Here is a 15,644-nt window from a genome sequence, read left to right as displayed (position 1 = left end):
TCAGTTACCTTATTTTGAAAAACAGATTTTTATTAAGATAGATGCTTTTGATTTGAAACAGTACTTTAGTACTTTTGCATTCCAACAGCCAAAGAGGGGTAGGTGATTATGCTTTTTAATTTAAAGTATATATCTCATCAACAATACCCACAGTACAACATGAACTGATGTACTGGAAAATTAAGTCAGTGGAAACCCATGTTTGCCTCTTCCAAACCTGCTTAGTCATTTTTATTTCATCTCTGCAAATGACTGAAACAAATCTTGAGGTGTCCCTCCCTTTACTGTGTGCAAAACAACATTTGGTTTGGTGAATACTAATAGGAAGTTGTTTGTTGTAAGTGCAGAGCCAATTAAACGACTAAGAAGTGTCAAAATCAGTTTATGCGTGGAGGCAAACATTTTGGACCCATGAGAGGAGGCGATCACTGCTGCATGTCACTCCCCGTCTTCCTGCTCATCCCACAGGATAATTCTGTGTCAGCACCGACTCCATCGCTTCTTTCTCACGCTTCAATTTGTCCACTGGTTTCCACTCTGGCTCAAATTCTGGTCACATTCACCCTTCTTCTCCTTCTTCCGGCCTTTCTTTTTGTCTTCCTCCTCTCACACTTTGTAGCTCTCTTTCTTCCGCCCCTCCTCCAGTCTCTTTTTTGTCTGTCTGGATCTTCCTCTTTCTTGTTCCTCCTCTCCTCCTGTATCTCTCCCTCAAGACTGTTGTGTTTACTCTTTGTCTCGTTCTCCTCCAGTGGAGGATGGAGACATGCCTCGCCGTTGTGGTTACCGGCAGCTTGCCGTGGGAATAACAGCTGCCACTCCGTTGTTGAGAAACTGACAGAGAAGAACGAGAAAAAGGGAGAGAATCCAGCAAAGTAAAATCATGCAAAACATAACTAGTTTCAAGCATCTGTGTCAAAGTTTCAGAGTTTTTCTCTTTAATTAGGTCAGTCTTGAGAGTGAATGAAAAGCACATGAGATTAGCACCTGGACTATTATGCAGATAGAGTGAAAGCGCTCTTACCTCACTATTCCCAAAGTGCCGCAAAGCAAATCAGGGAACCACAGCAGAGCTGTTTATTGGCTAGCAGAGCAACACAACGCTTGTGCTGGTCAGGTCTCAGGTGTGTGTGTGTCTGTTTGCATGCGTGAGTGTGGAAACTTCCAGCAACCATCCCCTCTAGCTTTGCTATAAATATGATGGTGTTTCTCGGGTTGCCGGGTTAGATAGCAGCTGAAAAGCTGTGCTGAATCCTGACGAGATAATTAAGTGTCAGGCAGTTGTGTCAGTTCACTAAAATTAATGTGAAAACATAAGGCACCAAGAAGCAGAGCTTGCAGCTTGAACTCATCCTACCTTTTTCACAAGGGTAACACAATTTAACCGTGTTTTCTCCATGACTGTACGTATATATATGTATATGTACAGTCATGGAGGAAAACACAGCTAAATGCAAATGAAAAGCATGATAAGTGGATTATGTTTCCTTTAAAACCTGACCTGTATAATAAAGATAAAGATAAAGATGACCTTTATTAGTCCCACAGGTGGGAAATTTGTTTTGTTACAGCAAAAGTGCAAACTTACGTAGCAGAAATTAGAAAACACTGGAATGCAATAGAATAAAAATAGAATAATATATACAATAGAATAAAATAGAATACAAATACTATATACAACTGAGTAAGAAAATACAAAAGTACAACTTTGTCAGAGAAAGAATTGCACATATAGCAGTCTTATTGCACGTGTGAGGGTTTGATCAGCTGCAAAAGTCTTTATTGTGGAGTCTGACAGCAGTGGGGAGGAAAGACCTGCAAAATCTCTCCGTCCCACACCGTGGGTGCCGCAGTCTCCCACTGAAGGAGCTACTCAGTGCTGTCAGAGTCTCCTGCATGGGGTGGGAGATGTTGTCCAACAGGGATGACAGCTTAGCCGCCATTCTCCTGTCACTCACCACCTCTGCTGGGTCCAGAGGGCATCCTAGAACAGAGCTGGCCCTTCGGATCAGCCTGTTCAGTCTCTTCCTGTCCCCAGCAGAGATGCTGCCGCCCCAACAGACCACACCATAAAAGATGGCTGAGGCCACCACAGAGTCATAGAAGGTCTTCAGGAGTAGGCCCTCCACTCCAAATGACCTGAGTCTCCGCAGCAGGTACAGTCTGCTCTGCCCTTTCCTGTAGAGGGCGTCTGAGTTATGAGTCCAGTCCAGTTTGTTGTTCAGATGAACACCAAGGTACCTGTAGCTGTCCACAGCCTCAATGTCCATACCTTGGATGTTCAGTGGTTGCAGTGGAGGATGTTTGTGCCTGCGGAAGTCTACCACCAGCTCCTTGGTTTTACTGGCATTGATCTGGATAATGTTGTCATACCTGAAAAAAAGCCGTTAAATTTGGCTATGATTGATCCAACATGGTGTCTGCCAGCAACGTTGTCGCTTATTGCATCTCAAATAATTTTGTTATAAAGCTTCTCACCTGTTTGCATCCATCCTTTAAATTACTGTCATCTTATGGCCACATTTGGCAGTTGTCTGTGGCAGGTGTGACTCTGCTTGACTCTGATTCCACTGGAATCTATTCGAGGTCTCCGTTTCAGTGGGCATGTCCGTGTCCTGTTATTAACAAAAGCTTGAGCTTGTCAAGCTGAGAGTCCTGCAGCTTTCAGAATGGTGGTGAACCTTCTCTCAAGTGGCTGGCCTACCAAAATTACTCCAAGAGCGCATCAACGACTCATCCAGGAGGTCACAACCCAGAACAACATCTAAAGAACTGCAGGCCTGACCTATCTCAGTTAAGGTCAGAGTTCATAATTTAACAATAAGAAAGAGACTGTTAGTTTTGACTCGTCATTCCACAGAACATTTTTCCAATAATATTGTGTTTTGGGGTTTTTTGGTTTTCTTCTTCTAACTCTCCCATGGGTGACATTTTTGCCCAGAACATTTCATAAAAAGAACATCATGAAAGCAGTCAAACATGTTGGTGGTGGTGTGATGGTCTGGGGCTGCTTTGCTGTTTAAGGGCCTGAATGATGAAAACTCTCCAGTGTGGTTGAATTAAAAGAATACTGCAAAGAAGGGTGGGCCAAAATTCATCCGCAGTGATTTAAAAGACTCATTTTCTGCAAACCTCTGTGTTCTACCTACACATCATCTAAAATAATACAATTATAATTTTTTAAAAACAAAACTTTACAAAATCATGCACGTAACTGAATTCTGTTCTATTTCCTTTTTTATAAGTTACTTACATCATGATAACCAGTATATTACAGTCTGATCATCTGTTGATTACTATTGTACCCCATGTCTCTTTTATTACAAATGCTTGAACCAGTTCTTATATTGCACTTTTCTACTGTCCCCAGCATACCTCATTCACCAGTTCACAACCATTCATACAAACACTTTAAGCTTTCTATCTAACACTTACCTACATTCACACTGATGGATGCATCGGAGAGCAACTTGGGTTTAGTATTTTGCCCAAGGATATCTGGCATGCAAACTGGAGCAGCTGGGGATTGAACCACAAACTTTCCGATCAGTAGACGACCTACTCTACCCCCTGAGCTTTAACCATCCCTTACATAAATATATACAAATAGACAAATGTTGTTTTAGTGATAACATGGCCAATCATTTTGATGATCTTGTTTGCTGATGACACGGTCATGTTCACACTCTCAGAGTAGCACATCATTAGATCCTTGAGCTACAGGCCAATATTAATGTTAATGAAAAGACTGTTAAAAACCATGAAATAAAAACTGTCAGCTGGTTTTAAGTGTAAAACCTTAAGCCTGAAAATGGCTTTCAATTTTCTAAATTAAATTAAGTAAAATATTGCTTTCTTTGGATGTTGACTTGATTGAAGCTGCTGCAGAAAATGTACATGAACATTTTTATAGATGATTGCAATTACAGGTATACACTCAGGGTAATCACTTATCTCAAATATGATTAATTTATTAACTAAAATAAACATCTCAACGCTGAAAAAGACTTTCTCTCCATTATTAGAAAGGAAACACACATTTCTGAGTATTTTCCAGTCACGTTTTATTTCATTTTTGAAAAAAAAGAGAAAAGAAAAGTTTGGTCTATATATCATTTTTCATATCATGTCATTTTCAGCATTTAAAAATACTCTTTACTACGACATTTCCAACATCGAACGCTGTATTCTGAATGACTTTAATTCATGCAATAACACACTCTTGCACAGTATGATATGAACAGCTCACACATATGCACACATCCACACACAACCACACACACACACTCATACACACACACATAATAAAAACAATAGAGTAAACTCTTATGTTCTTGTTCTACTTTGTGAGGAATTTTTTTTGTGTATCTATTACAAAAATCACCAAAACAACACAAAACAATGCAATGAAAAGCACAATAAGATAATAATAAAATGAATGAAAAAATACCAGATGTTTATATTAAAAAGCACTTTGTGAGCTCATAAATAGGGCGGCGTGAGTATACAGTGAAAAAAAACATATTTATAAGGTAGAAAGCAATGTAGTGGCTAATAGTGGAGGTGGTGAGAATGGGGGAAAAAAAGAAAAATACTCTTTTGTCTTTCACACATGGATACAATACATATGGTTTCAAACAAGAAATGTAGCAAAGCACAAAAATGCTAAAAATGTGTTCTTTGTTAATTTGTTCAGGTGTTACTCATAACAGATTCTTTACATATATAAGCAAACATTTGGTAAAGTATACAACAGACTCGTCACTGTGTGAAACAGACTGATGTCTTCATGCTCTGAGACACTCCAAGGTCTTGAAATAAATGTATACTCTATATAAATGAATACAGACAAAATATTCCAAATTATCGTTGACAAATAGCTCTGTAGTAATGATTTACACTATTAATACTCAGCTCATTAGACTTATAAGTAATGAATAACATTCATTTTTTTCAAGGTTAGGTGTTTTGTCTGTATTTATTCATGTTTTTTTAATTTATTTTTAAATAATTTATTTAATAATGTCTTCTAGTTTTCATATGGATCAGCTGCTGGACATTTATGTGGTCAGAAAAATAATACAAACTATGGAATAATAGATCTTGGAAAAATGAATGAATGAGTGTAAATATAATACCAAAACACTGCCGCTGGTTTCCAGGTTTACCTGAAAACAAATACTCTTAAATAAGCTTTCCATTTCAAAATTCAGATATTATCTATTCAGATAGATGCAGTACATCTGTTAAACCCCACAAAACAAACCCAGATACAGACCCTTTTTCACAACCGGTTGAAAAAGTGAGGACAGACCAAAAGGGCTTCACCTTCCAAAATGTCCTTACTGTAGTGGTCTACAATACCATCTGGTCCTCACTATGATAGCTGGACTAGAACACGCACACACACACACACACACACGCACACACACACACACACTGCAAATCATATAATTACACTTGATTGAATGAGTTAAATACTTTTAACTGCTGTTGTCACAATGTAACTACTTTTAAGTGTTAGATTTTTTCCACATGCTTCCATTTTCATCTTCTGAATTTTTGCATGTGAATTGATGATGAAATATTGTGTGCAAGAGTGTGTGTGCCTGTAGTCATCAGTCAGTCAAGAGATGTGGAGTCTGTGACCTCAGTGTATGACAGGCATTCCCAAACTCCACTCACATACGCACACGTATATTCATTTTTAAAGAAAGGTGCCAGCTTTCCAGTCTCGACAGACAGCCAGATCGATTATATATATAATCTTATTTGACAGGTACAGACACAAAGACACCTGATGGGGGTAGAGTACCGGCCACAATTTACCTGCCTCCCTATCTCCATTTCAGACGCACATGCAGGCATGTACACAAGGGAGAAAATCCAATTTCCAGGCATTTTTACTGTGGGTCAGGTTGGCATTCAAATTCATTAATCTAGCATATGGGAGTCAGCTAGGGACACATGGGGCGAGCCCTTGTAAGGAGATTACAACCCACACAGATGCACCAGCACACAAAAAGACACAGACAGACATAGTACAATGGATACACATGCAAACGACGGGAGGCAAAACACACATGTTGAGTAACATATGTGTGACAGGGGCATTGTGTTGACATTGTTTAGGTCCATTTGTGAGTGGAAGGGTCACTGCAAAGCAATTGTGCCCACTTTTGTCCTAGAATGAAATCCTGGTGGGCGTGGTCTCAGCAACGTTCCCACTGATCAGTTGTGAGAGATGGTCTGAGCAGTCAAATAATCTCAAATTAATGGAACAGACATGAGATTTTGGACTGACATATTATCACCATTGTCAAAACACCAAATTAGAGAATCTTCTGGAAGAATCAAGCTGCATGAGAACTGAAAGCTAAACAACTTATTTCCTTTTTTAAAATTTGACAGTCGTACATAGTCTGTCACATTCATTAGAACAAGGGCAAGTGAGAAATATTATAAGAAAACCTCTCTCTCTCTCACACACACACACATGAAGTGTCTCGCACACACCAGCAACAGTCAAGAAGACAACGGCTAGCAGATAGATGGTCGCTAAGCAACAGGCAAAAGACTAAAAATATGGTCGCATTTCTTCATTCACTTAGAAAGCAGGCACACGCACAAACTCAGACACACACGCAAACACTTTCAGTCGTCCTCCAGCAAGGCTTATCAACCTTTAAAAAGCCTACATTTCTAAATCCGTCCCAGTATTCCTGTGTTCCTGTGGCGTCAGCAGCACTATTATCCTGCCCACTCATTCGGAAACTGGCAACTGTTACTGAAGCTTAAGTCATTGAGAAAAAACAAAGAGCTTGGCCCTAGTAACAGGCTGGCAGGGGCCACGGCAATGTGCAAGTCATGTCAAACATTGAAACACTGACCTCGGTCGTGGAGGGTTCAGGCCTAGGTTTCAACTTATTGTGTGCTGAGACCAAATAATTAGAGATCATTAAAGGGTGTGAATGTTAAATGTTAAAATGACCAGCCTCAGCCATGAAATTCACGATTATAGCCTCGTACAAATATGACTAATTCAAGAGATTTTTAAAGTTGTCGTTTTTTTCCTTTTTACTGGTAAGGCTTAAAGTTAGGGGCTTGGACGCTATCTCAACCTATCAGGCAAATCTGAACGTACAAACCCACATATCTTAGTTTCACTGTGACTTATCATTATATATTATATTTAGTGCTGTCAGCGTTAATCTCGTTAAAATGACGTTAACGCCATAACCGCATTAACGCGGCAAATCTCCGTTAGCGAGTTAGCACGGATCGCCCCGTGCGTGGGGCTGGACGGCGTTAACGTGTTAACGAGGTAACTGAGCTAACGCATTGTCAATGTGCAGCCCCATGTGTGGGGCGATTCGCGCTAACGGAGATTTGCTAATGCGGTTATGGTGTTAACGTCATTTTAACTAGATTAAGCGCTAATTATATTCATTATAGATACTATATGATCTTGATAGAACTTCTTCAAAATTTGATACTTAGTATCAGGTATACTACAAACTATTAACAACTCACTGAATACTTCCAGTTTACATCTTCCCAATGTGGCAGTTTTTCAAAATTTGGACTATCCCCACCTTTCACATGGACAGTAGAGTTGCCTTAGGTTGACTTAACATGACCTCAGCATCTAAAAGGCTGAAAACGTCTTGACCAACGCCCTTTTCTACAGGTGTTGGGACAGGGCATGTCATCATGTTTAACTTCTGTAGAGCAATGTTAAATCTTTGCAGCTAAAAGGAATATGGCAGGTGTCCAAACTCTATTATTGTAGGTGGGCTGGGGAAAACAGCTTTCCTTAATTTCCTGTGGCATAGAAATGTCACATTAGAGTGAAGGTGCAATGCATACAGGAATTTTTACCCCTATAGAGCAATGCCTGTTTGCACCAATCACCCACTTATATTCCATTTTTACATCCACCGAACTTGGCGGGGCTGTATCAGAGGCGTGGATTGGTTACAACTTAAGGCGTCTTTGTTATGTCTGCATTTATACGGGCTGACAGCAGTGAGTGGGTTGTCCATATTTAACAATCAGGATGGCGGGCAGGTAAATTGTTGTTTTCGGTCCTATTCTTCTGTCAGTCAACAAACCAAAAAGCTAAATTATTGTTTATCTCAGGATGATTTTTCTTGAAGATCACCGTCAGCATGGTGGGTAGTTGAGAGGAAAATCGCTCACTTCCTACAGAGTATCTCTTTCTATACTGTTTTCAACAAAGGGAAAAAGTGTTTAATAATAATCTACACTGACAAGCCATATGCCATCCCTTCTGTCCAGTTTCGGTCCAGCCTCCGGGCAGGACCGGGCTATTAACACCACATAATGCAGATCTGGGCTTTGACGCTTTAAACGACAGACACGGATGACAAAACAATTGAGTTCACACGATACATGGCCTAATATTCTCGCTTTTAGCTATTCTGAATATCTTACTTTCACTTCCACGCACGCCACGCCTGAGTTTCACAGAAAAAACATTTCACAAAAACATAATAAATAGCACAGTTTTACCCATAAAATATACCAGATCATTTACCACATATATCTGTAGTGTGAACACCTTTATGAAATTTTTGCCAGTTATTTTGTTTGTTTTGTTTTTTTACAAACTACAACCAGCAGCTTGTAGACTGCACACTGAAAACGTGATCTGTGACTATTCTCTTCTATCTCATCTTTGGATAACACACACTTGTGATTTATATGTATATAGTTTTTTTAATTTTTTTGTTTAGATTACAAAGAAATGTCCCGACTGGAGCAGAACAGTCGTGCGATATTTCAGAGCTGCCGTACATTTCCCTCAAAGTGTTTAAATTTCCTCTGGTTTTATGTTTACACACTTCTTGTTGCATTGGGTTTCCTTAAAAATGTCTTCTCGTTTCTCTTTGTTTCAGAGAAAAAAGTCCACGTGAGTCTTTCTTGAATACCTCAACAGTTTTACTTTCAGAGTGGGGCTTAAGATAGAGGGGATATCAATGACTTCTCACACACACATCAACGACAGTTTCTGTTATCATGTACAATTAGAAACACTGGCTGTAGTCATGGTTCTGATTTGTCGTCAACACCGTCGTCATCGTAGTCTCGCAGTCGATCCTTCGCTCCGATTCCTGTGTTGTTCATCAACGGCATCACATAAGTCTCTGCTTGGCTCTAAGTTGTTCACATTATCCATAGTTTAAAGTGTAAACAATGTCACGATGTGTCGTGCACAATGCTTCAGCTTTTTCTTGGTGGACTATGTTCTTGTTGGTTCTTCCTCCCCACTTTAGAGATTTCTTCACTTGGATTTGTCATGTCTATTATCAGATTACGCTGTATTCATACATTTTTTCATTGTTGTTATTTTTTACAATTGCACGGTAACAACATCAACACGTGACGCCACTCAAAAGTTTAGTAAAAAGTGTGGGGATTTGGCATTAAACAAATGCCAAAATGAAACAGAAACTGGCTCAATTAAAAAGAGGGCAGGTCGGTCGGTGCTGACTACAACATTTCATTATCACAACTTTAAGACTTTATTCCTACGGGGAAGCTAAAAGTAAGGCAAGAGCAAGGGTTTGAGGAAAGTGTATGGTGTGTATGTGTGTGGAGGGACTATTTTGCACAGTGTACCGAGGAAGAAAAGAATAAAAAAGACAAAAAAATAAAAATGAAAGGTGGTCAGTTTTCATCTCGCCCGCAACTTGGTCCCCGCAACTGCAGAATCACCTGAGGGCCCCAAGAGTGTGTATAGGTGAGAGTGTGTGTGTGTGTGTGTGTGTGTGTGTGTGTGTGTGTGTGTGTGCGTGCATTTGGTGGAAGAGGGATTAAAAGTGTTAAGTCACTGTCAGTATTAGAGCTCAAATGTTCAGACAGGAGCGTCCACTGATACGGTAAAGGTGGAGGGAGCGAACGAGTGACTGATGCAGGGCAGTAAAAGATTTTTACCACATATTCTTGTTTATGCTATACACACTTTCTTCTCTCTCTATTTCCGTTTCTTCTTTTCTCGTCTTTTCCATTTTTATATCTCACTTTAATCCTCACTCTCAACCTATTTTCTCTTCAGAAGCCAGCTGATCGTCTTTTCATTCCAGCTATCTTGGCAGTATATTAGGACAACATGAGCCTGTATGCTTTGTTGTCAACTGCTGATTTTAGAAGCGCCCTCAAAAGTCAGTTTTATACCTTTTTTTCACGATGTTGCATTTTAATTTTATGTATTCGAGGGGCTTCTGGTCTAAAAGGTCTGCTAATGTAGAATAAATAATTAACCATTTGGACATTTGGCAAGTTTTACTGTTTATGAGGACTCACTCTCTGTTTTTCAGGACAGAAAGGAATGTAGGGAAAAAACATATCTGATGAAAAACTGAAATAGTCTTTGGACGGATTTAAAGATTTCCTGAAAAGTCGGCCCATATCGATCCATCTCTTCTCCCTCTCTCAAGACTGCTGCATTGCTCTCTCTCTCTTTTCATATTGGCAGTGGGCCTCTCTCTCCCTCTGCTTTCCTCTCCATTTAAAACCCTGGTATATGGCAATAGGCCTCCAGGGAAGCCAGCAGGATGTAAATCAGCCACAATGAGACAAACATCAGCGACGTTATTATTTTGCAAGTCCGCGGCCCACCCAGCTCGCCACCGGCGACTGTTGCCCGCCTCCGGTACAGAAGCGTGAGCACGCTCACCACAGCTAAGATAGTGAAGAGGGTGACAGAGAAGGCCAGACTTCCTGGGTCCACCTTGAAAGGTTTGCCCTTGGAGCGCCAGGCGATGGCAGCGATGGTCCATGCCACGCCGATGCCCAGAAAGACGTTAACCGCATTGGAGCCGGTGACGTTGCCGATGGAGGCGTCAGCGTACTGGTCCTGGATGGCGGCGACCTTGCTGGCAAATGTGTCTAGAAGAAAGAAAGAAAGAAAGGCTTTATTGTAAAACCATTTTTGATGCTGCCTCATTTTTAGGGTTCTTTCTTCTACTAGGTTCATCTTTTCAAAACCTCAGAGCAACCGCTTCAAACTACAATGGAAAAATCAATGTGAAAGATTAGAACAAGACATAAAAGCAAAGCATAAACCTAGAGTCAAAACAAAACAATGACACTGTGCCAACCAAAACTATGGAAATGACTTTAATTGAATAACTTTTTAGATGTATTTTTGTTGCAAAAAGCTAAAGGTAACAACTGTTTTCCACTTAAAAACATACAAGTGAACATCATGTCATTCAAGAATGGAAAGAGAAGCATAAAGACATGACAAAACTGTAACGTGTTTGCTCTTTTTTACAGGCAGACACTGATTATCAGTCTGTTTAAGAAAAAAAAGTTACAACACCTAGGAAGAAGAAAAGTGACTGTACCAATAACTGAGGAAATAATACTCAAAGACAGACAAAGGACGAACAAATGCTTGGGTGACATCCAAATACAGCAGAAGATTTTATAACCTGCATAATTTAAATATGCAATGCTGTCAAATTCAATCAGTAGATATTTCAATTGGCAGAACTGAACTGTAATGGTGGTTACACTGGTGCTTATACAGTCAGCTATCACGAGGATGCTGGAGAGTCATACATAAGATTTTATAAAAAAGGTTTGTTGCAGAGACTGGAAGTCAGTGATGAGTGAAATCCTGACATTTCCAGGGATATCCTACATGTCAGTTAAAGTCAAACTCAGCTCTTCACTCTTGGTAGATCACCTAACACTTGCTGATATCTTATACACTACCCACAATTTCTATGTGTCTGCAAGCCCCTTTGCAACCTACCACAAAGATCAGCTCCTCCATTCCTTTTGCATTTGACTTGAGCAACAGGATAAATATTATCATGGATGTGTAACACTGTATGTGTAATTGACCTGGGAATGACGGAGCTGACAAATATATGCACTCACTGGCCACTTTGTTAGGTACACCTTGCTACAACAAAACCATTGATACAAACAAACAAGATTGTTTAGTTTTTATATGCCTGTGATCTATTGTCCACAAGCTCATGCTAACTGCAGCCTCAGCTTCTTGTTCCAGCTAACAAGAGAAGAACCTGGTGAGGTCTTTTGCTGCTGTAGCCAATCTGCTTCAAGGTTTGATGCACTGTACATTCAGAGATGCTCTTCTGCACATTTTAATTGTATTACGTGATTATTTGACTTACTGTTTCCTTCCTATGAAGTCCTATGAAGGCCATTCTCTGACCTCTGGCATCAACAAGACAAAGACCTGACACTCACTGGGTATTTTCTTTTTTTGGATCATTCTCTGTAAACCTTAAAGGGGTGGTTGTTTTGAAAATCTGCTGTTTCTAAAGCACACAAATTCAGCCCATCTGTACGGTGGCCCTGAGAGGACTTAACTTAAGAAAAAACACCAGCAATAAGAAAAACGCTGCAATAGCACACAAAACACAGCGGATATAGGAAAAACGAAAACGGAAATAGAAAAAACGAAAACAGAAATAGGAAAAAATAGATTTCCAAAAGCAGAAGGGAAGTGTTTCTGGGGAGACAATAACCCGACGGACCAGTTGCAGGAACCAAAATATGCTAAGAATTGTGCTGGGAGACACTTAAAAGAAGTGGAGGATCTATCGGTTTTGTGAGGAAAGAAAAGATGAGAGGTAAGTGTGGTAGCCTAATTATTAGCCTAATAATCTGTCATCAGTATTATATGAATCATGAGATTAAAACACATCTACCATGTTTTGGGTTCCTGCAACTGGTCCGTCGGGTTATTGTCTCCCCAGAAACACTTCCCTTGTGCTTTTGGAAATCTGTCTTTTCCTAATTCTGCTTTTGTTTTTCCGATTTCCGTTGTGTTTTGTGTGTTTTTGCAGCGTTTTTCTTATTGCTGGTCTTTTCTTAAGTTGCAGTCCATTTGGCCTCTCAGCACATCCGGCACCAACGACCATCAAATACACTTAAATCACCTTTCTTCCCCATTCTGATGGTCAGTTTGAATTTCGGCAGGTCTTCTTGACTATGTCTGCATTCCCAAATGCAGCTTTGATTTGATTCACTGATTAGATAAATGCAATCACGAGCTGTTGATTCAAAGCAACTTACAAAGTGGACGGTGAGTGTATACTGCATAAGGAAATAATCTGTCAGCCCCAGTTAAAGTCTCTTAGTACATATTTTTGTAATCATGCTCCATGGAGCTGAATCAGTGGTTTAATGCTGGTAGCTCAGTGGTTGCCCTGTGTCCAGGTTATATCTTTAGAGAGAAATTTCCATCCCTGTGGGATCCATGTGGAATGATAATTTCTGTTTTCACATTGGGTCACTGTTTGAGGCGAGCCTTTTGAGTTACATTATCAAAATTTATGTGCATTTAAAAAAGCCTCAGGAGGTTTGCGGTGCTCCCCGATACACACTGTTTTGTCAGAAATGGATTCACTTGCCATATATCGTTTTTTTATGCACACTGGGCAGAATTAAACATCACTTGCATTAGTTTCAGAGAAGATTTATTAGTCCTGCTGTAATTTACAGTTGTGTTCTGGCATCAGCACAACCAAAATCAATGTAATAAATGCTGTGAAATGCTGTAGGTGTACACTAAATGTGCTCCGTGGTGCAGGATATGTGAGGAGAAACTGGATGAAAAGCAGAGAGACTACAACTGGGTTGGCAGGGAATACCGGCGGAAGCTTCTGCCAGTTACTGAACGTCTCTCTCGGCTTAATTCTGTTTTTAGACAGGCTGGTGAGAAGAGTCTCAATTTTCATTTGAATGTCAGTGAGATTAGCTGAAATTCATATCCCAACATTAAAACTGTCCTCCAAAATTTTTTTGGGGGGGTGACTGTAATCCTACTGGGGGTAGACCAGACAAAAAACAAGTGTGTGTGTGTGTGTATGTGTGTGCACATAGGGGCAGGTGAGGCTGTGGATTACAATCAGTCATAAAACTCCACATTACTGCCTCCAAATAAGATCATCAGACACAAGTTAGAGATGCAGTGGGACAAATCCAGCAGCATCACAGACTCTGAATTAGCAATGTTTCTTAAAAGGAATCAGTTTGCTAAAGAAATGTCTTCACTTGTCTAAAAAGCAACTTAAATCCCAACAGGTGCTCAATGAACATTTATTTGCTATTTCATATAGGGGTGTTCGATACAAGACGTATATCGGATGACGATATGAAAACGTCTATCGTTTCATATCACGCTATCGTTTGTTTCGTGGTGTCGCAAAATAAACTGTTTACGGCAGTGTTGCCAACTCCTCAGTGAGGAAAATCACTATTGGCTGTCCTAAAAATCGCTAGAAGTCGCCAGATGACGTCATCGCCTAATTTGCATAATTGGTCATGCTAACGTAATTGTAACTTACGTTGTCAAAGGAGCTTGCAAAGAAAAGCGTCTGGACTTCTTTAAGTTGCTTGAAGACGTTTCACCTCTCATCTGAGAAGCTTCTTCAGTTCTAAGGTCAATGGAACTTAGACGCAATGGAAAAGCGTTTTCTTTGCAAGCTCCTTTGACTACGATGACCTGGATGACTGAGAGTAAGAACCTTCACAGACATGTAACTTACGTTGTTGGAGAGAGAAATAACATCGTGGAAGAGACATAAAGTGAGTAAAAAATACCATAAATGCATTTACTACAAACTACAAATTAAATTTCTTTTAGCAATTATGTTTTTTTAATGTCACAATTCCAACCCTGCACCTTTATCCGGGCTTGGACCGGCAAAAGTGACCCGAAATAGGCACTCTGGTGGAGTTACTTTCTTTGTGTGTGTGTGTGTGTGTGTGTGTGTGTGTGTGTGTGTGTGTGTGTGTGTTTATAAGTAGTTTTAAACCTTGTGATCCACAAAACAGCATAACAGTTAAAGAAGAACTGACTGCGTTACAGTCAGTGCGGGAGCAGCGGCTTCGCTCATGCGCGATTCATTTGCAGTTTGGACACATAGGTGTGAACATCTACTACCCTGATAGCAGCAGCGCGAGGACTATCCTTCGCCTGTGAGTGCTTTGGCACGGGCGAGGTGAGGTGCCCACGGCAGCACCTGCTGCTTGTTGAGAGTAGGAGCGATACGGGCTTTCACGTCAAAAAGTCGTCATAAATAAGTCTCCAATAACACCAGAAAAAGTCGCCAGATTTGTCGCTAGTCGCTTTTTAGAAAAAAAAAAAGTCGCTAAGGGGTCTGAAAACTCGCTAAATATAGCGACAAAGTCGCTAAGTTGGCAACACTGGTTTACGGCAATATTTTTTCATGATTTTGATGGTCACTGTAGTGGCTACATTAATTTCTTAAAGCTCTCGCTTTCTCTTATATTTAAAATAAGCACACTATGTTTTTACGCGTTGTTGTTAGCAACAACGACGGTAAACCCAGCGTGTGGCTCCGCTGTCCACTTGTTTATTTTCCACATAAACCTTTCACAATAAAGCTGAAGATCCTGTTGAGATTTTTCAAAATAAACTGAAATGATGACAAACACAAAGACCAGTCAAAACAAATCGAGGACCTTATTTCTAAACGAGGGGCTACCTTTGTAGCATGGACATGGTTTTGTTATGAAAAGTCTGACACGGACCAGAAAATTGTACTATGCAAATTATGCAGGAAACTGGTCCCCACCTCAGACTCGAACACAGCAAACCTCTTCAACGCAAG

The 15,644-nt window shown here is 40.2% G+C and overlaps 1 protein-coding gene across 3 annotated transcripts in view; it reads right to left on the bottom strand.

The window, feature by feature from the left end:
• Positions 1–4,055: 4,055 nt before the first annotated feature.
• The window catches only part of LOC116317898 (sodium/calcium exchanger 1-like), a 132,164-nt gene continuing 120,575 nt past the window's right edge, over positions 4,056–15,644 (bottom strand). For all 3 annotated transcript variants that reach the window (XM_039609686.1, XM_039609688.1, XM_039609687.1), the window contains one exon: positions 4,056–10,911. In XM_039609686.1, coding sequence (XP_039465620.1) covers positions 10,532–10,911 — 380 coding nt within the window. In that variant the 3' untranslated portion in view covers positions 4,056–10,531. The remainder of the gene's footprint in view (positions 10,912–15,644) is intronic.

This window comes from Oreochromis aureus, linkage group 3 (genome assembly GCF_013358895.1).
Source record: "Oreochromis aureus strain Israel breed Guangdong linkage group 3, ZZ_aureus, whole genome shotgun sequence".
NCBI classification, from domain to species: domain Eukaryota; kingdom Metazoa; phylum Chordata; class Actinopteri; order Cichliformes; family Cichlidae; genus Oreochromis; species Oreochromis aureus.
Note: the sequence above shows the minus strand (reverse complement) of the source record. Positions and strands in the feature narration are given on the sequence as shown.